At 48.7% G+C, this 12,774-nt stretch overlaps 1 protein-coding gene and 1 non-coding gene across 2 annotated transcripts; both read left to right on the top strand.

Annotated features, from left to right (window-relative positions):
* Window positions 1-3,266: 3,266 nt before the first annotated feature.
* On the top strand, window positions 3,267-12,421 carry LOC119404978 (protein phosphatase inhibitor 2). Its single transcript, XM_049419409.1, has 4 exons — window positions 3,267-3,515; window positions 6,658-6,834; window positions 10,008-10,090; window positions 12,117-12,421. Exons 1-4 carry the CDS (start codon window positions 3,391-3,393, stop codon window positions 12,419-12,421), a joined length of 690 nt encoding a protein of 229 aa, XP_049275366.1. The 5' UTR covers window positions 3,267-3,390.
* Window positions 9,224-9,295, top strand: Trnat-cgu (transfer RNA threonine (anticodon CGU)). Its single transcript has one exon. It is a non-coding gene; the product is annotated as a tRNA-Thr (tRNA).
* Window positions 12,422-12,774: the final 353 nt, after the last annotated feature.

Raw genomic sequence — 12,774 nt, 5'->3', positions numbered from 1 at the left:
TGTGGTTACTGCTGCAAACAGCGCGGTGGTGAGAAAAAGTCATCTATGCTGAATACCATCCACCCTTTCTCCTTTTTTTTTCTTTTTTTTTAACGCGTAGGAGTGTTTCTTTTTCTTGCAGCTATTGTTTCATACACCAGCTAAAAAGGAAAAAAATAATAAACGTAATTGGTGATCCCAATTAGTATGCAGAATACGGCTCTATGTCGTCTACACTGACCCCAGGGGCATAACCATAAATTTTTCCGGGGAAGGGGGGGGGGGGGAGGGTACAAGTATTTTTTACGTATGTTCTTGCGCGCGTTTGTATGTGTGTATATATGCACAATGCAAAATAGAATAATTTCTTGGGGGAGGGGTAAGAGGGGGAAGGGGGTATTAAACCCCTCAACCGCACCGCCCGCTTGGCTACGTCAGTGTAGAACGCCATAGTCTTGGCGTTATTATGGTAACTTCCGTAAGGGTGATGCGAATATCTCGCAATACCTCACCAGTACTTTTCACTGTAGACGAGAGCAGGCAACTTCGTTACCTCCCGCATAGATCTGAACGTTCATACGTTCCCGTCACTTCGCAAAATGAGCAACCTGTGCCGGTGGGAAACACTCAAGCCCCCCGCTACCGTCACCATCCGATTAACGAGGAACGTAAAAACAGCCTTCCTCAAGCTTCGTTCCTTCTCGAAACACTTGACGACGGCGCAAGCCTTTTATCTCTCAGAGAAAAGCCGATCACGACCAGAAAGAGCCCCCGGGGACTTAATTAGGTTAATAAAAGCGCTGTGCGTACGGCCGCCGCCCCCTTAAAGACTCAATCTGTAGATATATATAGCCAACGTGTGATAAGCCTATATGCTTAGACACGTGCCATGTCGTGTAACCGTAGGTTCGATCATGAAGCGTAGCTCTTCACGGGAGGTTGCTTTGGCACATGTAGGTGCTTCACGTGAAGAGTGTGGAGCCCGAGAACTAGGGCGTTTGCTTTATACGCTCTCATTTCGATCGTCTCGGGATGAATGAGCACAGAGTGGATCTCAAGGTCGACTCGTTTCCCGTTTCTTTCGGTACGGTAATTCGGCCATTGAATGTAACGAAGTCGGCCCGGTTCTTATAAATGGCCGTGATGAAACACTGCGGGTGTACTGAATTAGCGGCTAGGTACGAGCTAGTTGGCATAGTCACATATTGAATCCGGTGAGCGCACCAAGACAGGGACAGTGAAAACGACACGCAGAACTGCGGGTGTCATCCTATAACTTAAAAGCTAGTTATTTCGCTTTTTTTCTGTTTTGGCTGCCTATGTCTGGGAAGGATATATTTGCGAACAGGTTACTGAATTGTTAGTGGAGCTAACGTACAGCAGCGTAGCGAGAAAATTTTTCGGAAACGAGGGGGGTTAGAGGGAGAGGGGACTTTATACCAGCCTGACAAGGGGAACCTTGAGGCTTGAGGCCGACCTGAACTCGTCACACCGGCTCGCCGTGACGTCATTTATTATGACAACTTCTACACGTGTCTAGTCAATTACTTACCAGCCGGTACAGAAGATTAACATTGCGTCCTAAAAAAAGCCAAAGGCTGTAAGCCCGTGGAAAGTTCCGAGAACGTTTCATTGTGCTGAAACGACGGTTGCAATACGAGTGAACGTACCTTAATATTCGTGCTTCTTAGCGAAAAATAAGAAATGAAAGCCAGAAAAATATTAAGTCAACTGCAGTTTAAGATCCCAGAACTACCATATGATTATGAGAGACGCCGTAGAGGAGGGCTCCGGAAATTTCGACCACGTGGGGTTCCTTAACGCGCACCTAAATATAAGTACACGGGCTTCAAACATTTTCGCCTCCATCGAAAATGCAGCCGCCGCGGCCGGGATTCGATCCCGCTACCTTCGGGTCAGCAGTCGAGCGCCATAACCACAAGACCACCGTGGCAGGGCGGAAGTGCAAAGCTGGGTGGCCTTCTTTGGTTCTTTCTCTTTTTCTTTCTTTCCTTATCTCTTTCTTCCATTTTCTCTCTTGTCTCTGTTTTTTGTCTCAGTGTAAGTGTATTTCTTTCTTCCTATGTATATTTCTTTCTGCTTCTTTCTTTCTTCCTCTTTCTTTCTTCTCTCTCTCTCTATTTCTCGCTTCCTCTTTCTTTTTATATCTCTATTTCTATCTATATATTTCTCTCTCTTTCTTTGATTGTCTTTGACAAACAAGCTGGTGGCCTTACCTTCGTCAGGCTAACGCATTTCTATGTTTTGCAAGATATGTTGTATCACTGCTCCTTATTAAACACTCTTTGTTCAGTTTTGGGGTGGTAGTATAGTTTTATTGCATCTTGACCGTGCCACTCTTATATGCACAGGTTTACAAAGCAACTTCAACTGTTGCCTGTTTCGTTTTTAGTGGACCAGTGCGTGGTGAGTAGTGGGACTTGCACACTTTTTGTGGCACGTACCCCTTTACGATGGCGACAGTCTTCTGATAGGTCGCGCAGTGGCACATACCCGTTTGATGACGAGTTTTCGTCTTCATTTTTAGTGAACCAGTAGCGAGTGGCGGGATTTACCCAATTTCTGTGGCACATACCCGTTTATAATAAGCGTTGCCAAGGCAGCGAGCATGAAAGCCTCGACTAAGAACAGCTTCGTTATTAAAGACATTTACATCTTCCTGTGCTGCCATTTGCCGTTTTGGTAGGACTTAAGCAGGGGCCGGGACAAGCTGCTGGAATCGCCGGGACTAAAGCTTCGGAGATAGAGGCGTTTTCGCGACTTTTCCGCTAGGGGAAGAGCGCCGGCACCGCGGTATCGTGAAAAAGACTGATTTAATGTCGCCCATCGTCGTCATGTCTGCAACCAGCCCGTTTCTGATACGGCAAGTCTGATCTTCAACTTACCGAGGTTCTCGAGGTGACTTGTCATTTCACGCTTGCGACGTTTCACTGTTGCCTGGATATGAACGCGTGAGCGTCGTCGTTGAGCTGCTATAATGGGGGCGGGTACTGTCCAATTCCCGGCATGGATGAAGGTACGGTTATGAGGGGAGGATTGCGCAAGTGCGGCAGTGACGAAACGGAAGTAGTACTTCAGGTGCACGCGCACGCCAAGTTTCGCTTGCCCTCATGTTTTTCCCGATAGGGCAATAAGGGCGGGGTCCTGAAATTTTTAAATGTAAGAACGGCTCTTTCAGCACTTGTCGAATCGGCGTCAAAAAATCACTATTCGCACATAGATCGCGCACGATAAAGGTGAGTTCGTGTCATCCGATAACGTTATTTTGTCCCTCCTCCAAGCTTTCTCCCGTAGTGGGTCGAGCCACGCGTATCGCCTAGAATGAATCGACCAGCCATCACCAGTGCGGAGGGCGCGTGACGAAGACGAGGCCTACTTCTGGTGGTGGGCATGGCGAGCGGCTCGACAGAAATGTCCAAGGGCCAGCCGTCCACCAAGCGCAGCGGACTGCAGAAGTCCGACTCGTCCACCAGCGCAAGGAGCATCCTCCGAGTCCCCAAGGGTGCCTCCAAGCCGTGAGTCAACGCTACACTCGATTGGGAGGGGGGGCTCCGGGTTGCCACTACCTGAAATCTATTTGCGTAGCCAAGAAGGGGGGGGCGGCTTAATTCCCCCCTCCCCGAATTTTTTCGATCATGCGTGTGTATATACACGCACGCATACAAACGCACGCACGAACATACCTATAGTATGGTTGAACCCCCCTTCCTTGAAAAAACATTCTGGCTACACTACTGCTGAAATCTATCTATCTATCTATCTATCAGTGATTCCACTCCTGCGCCAACTGCGCCAAAGTGCGCCAAATTGTATTTACTGCGCCATCCTGATAATATCGACGAAATTTGCGCCAAACTGCGCCAAAGTCTCGGGTTTTGGGGCGTCTATCACCGGCAATCGCACCGCCGGAGCGTCAGAATATGTGCAGCTCGATCTTGGGGCTGCCAATAAAGTCGCAATCATGGACCAAGAATTATTCCGCTGAATAAATAGTGCTCGCGCGTGCGTTCCGAGTAAACCACGATGCCATGCACGGTGCCGACGCAGCTTCTGTTCTGCAAATCGGCTCGATAGCAAAACGCGCTCTCCGCCGAGGCTCGTGACGTCTAGGCCTATCGGTAGCGAGAAAGTGCGACGGCGATTCATCGGCGGATGTCGTCTGTTCCAGAAACGCTGCTGATAGCTCGTTTCAAGCGTCGCACGGCACATAAGGAAAGCAATGGTCAGTAATAACTACATGAGTGCCGCTAAAATGACTGTCAATCTGTTTCCGGACATCGCGGAATAAAATCTGGGATCGCTCGCAGTAGATATATGGGACAATATCGAATTTTCCTTGCTTAGCGTTTATGGAAGAGCACGCGAACGGTGGAAACGCGTTGACACTTTTCCTCAGATATACTTTATCCATGGATCTTCATCCAGAACAGCTTTTTCGTAACTCCTTCCGCCAGCACGTCCGAGTTAATAATCACTCTGCGGTAAATACTACCCCCTAACAGGGCCTGCCCTTTCGAGCTCACGTGCTAGGGTACCAATTCGAATTTTTTGCTTTCTTTTTTTAAAAATGTCATCTCATTAGTAAAATCATATCTCCTGGTCGGAGCAGCCGCAAATGCGCAGCTGTCAGTAGCGGGACCGTCGCTGACGGCCCACAGTGAAGCGGCTACGCCATGTTACACGTCTGCCCCTCGCTTTCGGGGGTCAATAGCTAACGGTTAAAAAAGCTCAGTTTCGCTTAAAAGCGAAGCAATGAATGCGATACCGAAGAATTGTATTGTGAAACGAAGTAAGACTAGCAGCTAACTCTTTTGGATCCGATCTCGCGTAACTCAACAAAACGCTGGTTTAAGGGAATACCATGGCCCCTCGAGGAACCGAAGCGTTTTCTTGCTCTGAGAACGCGAAGTAAGTGTTGAGAGCACAGCAAGTTTACGAGTCGTCTCCTGATGCCTCGAGATAGCGCGCGCGCAAGCGACTGCGCCCTTCGAACGATGCGCCCCCCCCCCTTCCGCTCCCCTGGCGTCCCTTCATGCTCCTTACGAAAGACGGGCGGGGCGTTTCCTCTCTGTTTGATGAGCAATCGACGGCAGGCCCGCACGCGGGAAGATGTTCTCATGCGCTGTCCGTGCGGCGGAGACAGACGGCCGGCTAGTTTAATCTCCGCTTCAGCCGCGTTCGTCGCCAGCGCTCGCGAGCTTTTACCCGCGGCTAGAATGCACGTGGTGATGTTATTAATTTGGACTCTATACGGAAAATTACGGCAACGGCGACGGCAAAAATCCGCCGAGAGTGTCCATATAATTGCTGTCGCAAGGGTCAATGTATGGGGCAGATTTTACGCCCCCCCCTCTTAGGTGATTAGGGGGAGCGGCCGCCCCCCCCTGCCCCCCCCTGTGCGCACGCCTATGCTCCTGAGATGATTTTTTCCGTGAGATTTGCAATGAATCGAAATATTTCTAGTCTTCATAAGAGCCCCATAATAATACTCAGGTGCTTGAATGTTAATGCAATATGCTTCTGTATTGCACTCCAGGATGTAAAATTCGCTGCTCCAAAGTGCTCCCAGATGCAAAATTATCTGCTCTAAAGTGCTCGAAGATGAAAATTTTGCTGCTCCAAAGTGCTCCAAAACGGAAATTTTGCTGCTCCAAAAATTGCTCCAAATCAGAAGTCCTCGGTAGCATCACTGATCTATCTATCTATCTATCTATCTATCTATCTATCTATCTATCTATCTATCTATCTATCTATCTATCTATCTATCTATCTATCTATCTATCTATCTTATCATGTCTGTCTGTCTATGTGCGCCTCAATACAAAACGCGAGTGAATTCCGTAAATATATGTAAGTACCATACAGCGCGCGTTTGTATCCGTTTTCCTGGTTTGCCGGCACTTGTGACGGTGGCTTAGACTCAGACTTCGAAATGCACAAATTTCACATATTCAGGTACCGAAAGTTCGAACTGCAAATTGTGTCGGGAAATTCGTGAGCTCCAGACATAGTTTCGGATTACAATCTGAACAAACGAGTACACACGGTTCTGTCTTCTAGACGAGTGACTACTCATACGCAGGCAAATATCTGTGTCAAGTGTTAATCCGGGTTTTTTTCTTTCTTTCTTCTTTTTTTTGAATGACAAAGCAACGTGCTTTGCGAAGTCCTGCATTATTATGGCAGCAGGTGCTCCGCACTCTGACGCCTAGCAGTTGTCACATTGAGAGAAGTCCTTCAGGGGGGCCAGGGTGACCGTCCAGGGGGCGGAGCCCTCCTGCTTCCGAGCTACCTGTAGCTGTTCTGACGTGTGTCCGCAGTATTTCGATTCTACTTTGATCTGTTCCGGAATCGAAAGTCACATGGTCCCTCATGAATTTGCCTAAGACAACTCGAACGCCAAGCCCATCTTCCTTTTTTTCTCAGCCAAATGTATCGACCCCCCCCCCCCCCCCGAAAGCTTTTTTGCACCCAAGGTGGATTTGCGGTGTTTCCGGAATCGGTCCACCTTTGACCAAGCGACGATGGGATGTTATGACGTCGTGATGACGTATAGAGCGACTTCATCACGTGACGGTGATTTTTTGCACTACTCGTGTTGACGCCGACGGTCACTCTTCGCGTTTGATGAGGCCCGTCGCCCTAAAACTTTTTCAGGGTTATTCCGGTGCCGCCGGATGCGGCCGTCAAGTGGAACGAGGAGAACGTCAAGAGCACCTTCCACCCAGAAGACAAGGACTACGGCCTGATGAAGGTGAACGAACCCAAGACGCCCTACTGCTACGACACGACCACGGAAAAGTGCCCCGTCAGCGCCCAGGACTTGGCGCAAAGGTAGGCACGCGTTGGTCGTTTCACGGAGAAGGTAACTCCAGCAGAAGGGTTTGATAGGCGGGTTAGTTGGTATAGATTCATTGCGGAATTTTGGCAGCGCAAACAAACGGGACACAGAAAGAGCGCTTGTTTGTGTCCCGCTCTCTCTCTCTGTCCCGTTTGTTAGCGCTGCCAAAATTTCACAATGAACTCCAGTAGAACCCCGCTGATAAGTTTTGAGGGGATCCATAAGAAATAAACGTAAGAGCCGGGAAACGCAAGAGCCGAGAAACAGCAAAAAACGCAAAAATGTTCAGTGGTATACAGACTTTCATTTCAATGCCTACGCTTGAAATAACCGTGCAACATTGCCCGGTGCGTGTACTCATGCCGATTGGGGGGGGGGGGGGGGGGGGGGTAGGGTAGGCGTTCGCCCTCCTCTAGTCACCTCAGAAGGGGGCGCAAAGTCTGTGCCCCATACTTTGACATGGTTAGCGGGGGGCGGGGGGGGGGGGCGCTACGATGAACCGCCGCCCCTCTGATGGGGAACCCTGCGCACGCCTATGGGTGTGAACATCGGTCGCGTAGAGTCGCTTTTTGATTGCCAGTCGCAAATGGTCGCGCGGCCGGTGCTAGTCGCAGGTTTGAATGAGCCTCCGAAAAAGTGAGCTGGCTTCTGGCGTCAGCTGCGCGCACCGTCCCGTCGTCGCCCCCGATGTGTGCTGGTAAGACAATTGGTGACGTGTGGAAACTAAACCGTAACTTTTTTTGTGAGTGACCATCTTTCGAGTTGCCGAATTTTTGTTGTGGTAACTTTGCTTTGTGTCGGAGCATGTTACAATGGTGTGTGAAACTGTGAAGTTTACACGGAGATATAGTTGAACTTCAACTTAGATTAGTTGCTCTACGTCTCCGTTTCATACATGAAAAAAAAAATCTCTCCATATCTCCAGAAGTTAAAGATTAAAGTGCTGTGTCAACGCCCCCCACCCTTCTCCCAGTCAGGGTGTCCCGCATTTTGCTTGCAGGAAGGCGGTCACCCTAAAGGTAACACGTGCGCCAATCATAGGCGTGCGCAGGGTTCCCCATCAGGGGGGGGGGGCGAAGGTTCATCGCAGCGCCCCCCCACCCTACTAAGCCAATGTATGGGGTAAATTCTGCGCCCCCTCCCCTCTCTTAGGTGACTACAAGGGTCAATGTACGGGGCAGATTTTGCGCCCCCCCCCTCTTAGGTAATTAGGGGGGGGGCGCCCCCCCTGTGCGCACGCCTATGGCGCCAATCATTCACTCAGAGGGCCGTAAGCTTTCGGTTTATGATGCAAAGATACAGGCATCAGCAATCGATCAGCAACCGATCGACACATGCGGTATTCATGTAGGGATAGAATAATCCGATATTGATTGATTGATTGATTGATTGATTGATTGATTGATTGATTGATTGATTGATTGATTGATTGATTGATTGATTGATTGATTGATTGATTGATTGATTGATTGATTGATTGATTGGATTTGACTACTCATTGAGAGTCTGGTGACCTGACACTTCATTTATGGCATAGAGCATGTATATATAAACATTGACTTCATGAACTTCACACGCGGACGCGGCATATGCACTGAGGTAATTCTACAACTACGCTCGCATATTCTATTTCTACGCACGCGCATTCTAAACTACGCAGGCATATTCTATTTAAGGCCTGGTATGTGACGGACGGCAAAAAAAGTAGAACCATTGTATACCACGGCCATTCAGTAATAATCTGTGCATATACTATACGAATGCCTGTTCCAAAGTTATTTGCAATAGTAACTCCCGCGTAGTCATATACTTAGCATAACCACTAATAATGATAATAATTTCGGCGGTTTCGTGTGCAAAAACCAGGATATGATTATAGGAAAGAATATGACTTTTAAGGGCTCGTTTTTCTTTGTTAGATACCATTATGAATGAGAACTAACAGACAATAATGCCAAGGAAAGTATAGAGGATGTTATTTGTAGTAATTGGGACATAAATGTGAAGAAAGTAAAGTGGACGAAAAGATAACTCACATTTATGTCCAAATTACTACAATTAACATCCCCTATACTTTCCTTGGCATTATTGTCTGTTAGTTTCATTAATAATGTGTCTAACAAATAAAAACGAGCCCTTAAAAGTCATATTCTTTCCTTCATTCATAGCGAGGGTCTCGTTCTGGCACACTTGGTGCCTTCAGGTAGTATGCGAGGGATTATTGGTCAGCTGCTAGATCGTAAAAAAGATCAAGTGCTACGTGACGCCAACAGGCAGAAAAAGGGTGTTCTACACTCGCCGCCATGGCTGCGATTGGCGCTGAATAACACTTCCAAGTTTAAATGCACATATATACTCGATAAAGTGGACGTGAGGATGGCCGCCGCCGTAGCTCAGTGGTAGAGCATCGGACGCGTTATCCGAAGGTCGCAGGTTCGGTCCCTGCCGGCGGCAAGTTATCTTTTCGTCCACTTTACTTTCCTTCACGTTTATATCCTAACTACTACAAACAGCATCCCCTATTCTTTCCTTGGCATTATTGTCTGTTAGTTCTCATTAACTATATTATTATGAGGCACGCCGTAGTGGATGACTCCGGATTAACTTCGACACCCGTGGTTCTTTAACGTTCACCAAAATCCACAAGTGCACGGGCGTTCGTGCATTTCGGCACCCTTCAAAATGCGGCCGCCGTGGCCGGGAATCGAACCCGCGTCCTTCAGCTTAGCAGCGCGACACCTTATACCAACTACGGCGAGTATAGTTATAACCTCTCGTGCGAGTGGTTTTACATACAGGTGTGGGATGGAAAGAAACGCGAACAGCGAGGCGCGCTGTTTTCATCACGCTTTGACCTTGGTGGCTATAAAAACGTGCTAGAATATGGCTCTTGAGTGTATCGTGAAGGGTTCTAGTGGCTTTTTATTGCCATCCGGGCTACGATCGCTTGAAAAGAAACGCGAAACAGCATAGAATGTAGATGCCACACTGTTCGCGTTTCTTTCCATCCCCGCTGTACATTCACTTAATCCATTCATGCCACACTGTTCGCGTTTCTTTCCATCCCCGCTGTACATTCACTTAATCCATTCACACGCGCGAGTTAGCGTGACAACCGTCCGGAATTTCAATTACAGCTCACTCATTGTCTCTCTCTGTCACGCAGAATGGAGACCTGCCGATCCGGGACGCTGGATGCGGCCCGGGCCCAGCGTGCGGATGATGCGAGCATGTCGGAAGCTGAGAGAGGTATGCGTCTCACCCTTTCAACAGAGAACACGTGTTAGATTAGACACGCGAAGAGTTTTGCGTTCCTCTTGCTTACGCAAGTCAACTCGGATCTCTGAGGCCACGTAGAAAAGAGCGCGTGGTTGAGATCTGCTCCACCAGGTGTCGCAACGATCCTAGCTGCTCACAAAAAAAAAAAGCGTCTGCAGTTTCAATGAACTGAGTCAATTTTTTTTATCCTTACAGTTAATAGGACCTGAAGGAAACTTATGCCCCGGTATCGTATGTATATAATGTAACTCTGAACTTGAACCACCGCCATCGATTTCGTGCTAATTTCATTTTTTTTTAACATTTTCTGAATATTCGGCAAACCGTGAGTGCTTGGAAGCGAAACAAAAGTGTCACGCTGGCCACTAAAAAGCATGGAGGAAGAAAAAAGAAAGGATTGCAGTGTCGGCCCAACACGTGATCAAAACGTCAGAGCGCGCGGTTGGTTTTAGTACTATCGGTGGAGTTCTGTTTTTGAACCTCCTCTATGATCCGGCCGGTCTGCACCGAACGAGCGCGCTTCGATTAAAAGCTACCGGGCGCCATACCCGAAGTCTCGGCGAACCTCATTTCTTGCGTGATTTTGACGCAAATGATCACGTGTTGGGCCGACACTGCTGTCTTCAAAACGAGTTGGATTGCCAAGGCTGGCTGCGTGACGTAATGCTCCCTCCTTTCTTTTTCTTTCCTCCATGCTAAAAAATTTTCAGAACTCTTGTACAGGGTCGTCCACAGGAAGGTGGACACTTCATTGGTGTTCAAGACCTCATAGAAGCTCGTGTTTAAAGGGACACTGAAAGAGAGAAACGATTTATCTCGTATTAGTAAATTACTCTTTCACGATACCATTAACACCACGCTTGCCGTGAGAAGACGCTTCGTAAGCGAGAAGATGCGCGAAAAGAAAATGCGGCTGGGGACGCCGCCTTGAAGTTTCCGCACCGGTATCCATGACGTCACAGACTTTGACGGCGTCTACTAGGGCCTACGTAGTTCCTAATCGGTAAAAACGAAGTGCATTGTCCTAAAACGGAAGGGGGGGGGATAATAAATCAGTATACCATGTTTCAGGAAATTTAGTTGAGCCAATGTCGCTAAAACACGAAAATACAATTTGAGAAGCGTGACGTCACACGCGGAGATTTGGGCGCGAGATTTAAAAATGAAACTTTGACCTTGATTTTCTCCACTACTAATAAACCTATGACAGTGTGACTAACGACGGCAGAGTTATCAGAGTACACTTTATTAATATATACCGATTCGCTGTTTCTCTTTAGTGTGCCTTTAATACATAATTCGGAAAAATTATTATTATGTTTACCGACACGACGATTAGTCGTCATATAACGGACATTTCCCCCGTTAAGTAGAATACAACTCAATAAAAAAGCGACTTTTCGCCGTCAAAGGACCCCCCTCCAGCCAGTGGCGTCGCCGTGTCATCGTGACCCCGCGGCAGACCGCCTTCGCGCCGTGCTCACGAGAGGCGTCACAAAGCAACGTGTCAAAGCGTGTCACAAAGCACGCCACAAAGAGCCGCGACACCATTGGCTGGAGGGGGATCCTCTGAAGGCGAAAAGCCGCTTTTTTTTCTTGAGTGGTGTCCGAGTATAGTTTTACCGGCTTGCACTGGCGTCACTGAAACAGCCACGTTGGAGCAACAACATGGCGGGACGCGAACTTTGTGAAGTCACGTTAGTGTTATCAGTACATCGCCTACTGGTTCCTTCCTTATTCACGCACAGAGGCCAAATAACTTTCCAGCGATGTCGTTATCGCACTGAAGAAGGTTAATCGCTGCGTGAGTATGCTGCCCTGACGTCATCTAAGCCGCCATGTTAGAGCCATGTTGTACGTCCATGACGTCACGACGTGAAGCCGGTCTTTCTTTTTTCTTTTTGCTCGAAATGGCCCGCATGCACATATGTCGACGTCGCGCCAATGCATTCGCGAGTTTTCGCAAATCCGTGTCGCGCACGAAACGCTGTCGCAGAGCGCCACCTGGAGTTCGAGAGGAAGCGCAAGATGCACTACGACGAATTCTTTGCCGTCAAGGAAGCGCGGGAGAAGATGAAGATGGGCGAGTCTGAGGAGCAGGCCGAGGACGAGGTGGACCAGCAGGAGGCCAAGAAGGAGGCTCAGGCCCAGAAGGAAGAGGCCAAGGAGGAAGCGGCTGAGGCCAAGGCTGAGGCAGAGGCAGAGGCGGCAAGGGCGGCGGCGGCAAGGGCGGCAGCGGCAAGGGCGGCGGAGGCAAGGGCGGCGGAGGCAAGGGCGGCCGAGCGCGACAGAAGGAATTGACAAGCCCCTGCAGTTGAAGCCTGCTCGTAATACCCGGATACTGAAAGACGTAAGTTAAAGGGTCCCCGCAACGTTTCTTTTCGTCTTCTGCACTCTGCGGCGCTGAAGTGTTTGTAGTGCTGAATTTCATTATGAACGCAAAACGAATTATCAAAATTGGTGCACGGGAACGGAACTTATTAGTCTTCAAACTTCAAAACCCCGGCAGACGACGAGAAAAAAAAAAAGCGTCCCCTTTCGCATTTCACTCGGCCACTGACGTCAACGGCAGGTTCCAATCGCCGCGCGCCTCTTGTAGAGACATAACGGAAGTATCGCCTTATGGTGGCTAGGGCAACGTTTGGCTAGGGTGC

The sequence above is a fragment of the Rhipicephalus sanguineus genome, chromosome 9 (assembly GCF_013339695.2).
Source record: "Rhipicephalus sanguineus isolate Rsan-2018 chromosome 9, BIME_Rsan_1.4, whole genome shotgun sequence".
Classification (NCBI taxonomy): Eukaryota; Metazoa; Arthropoda; class Arachnida; order Ixodida; family Ixodidae; genus Rhipicephalus; species Rhipicephalus sanguineus.
The sequence above is the reverse complement of the archived record's forward strand: the minus strand, read 5'-3'. Positions and strand labels throughout refer to the sequence as shown.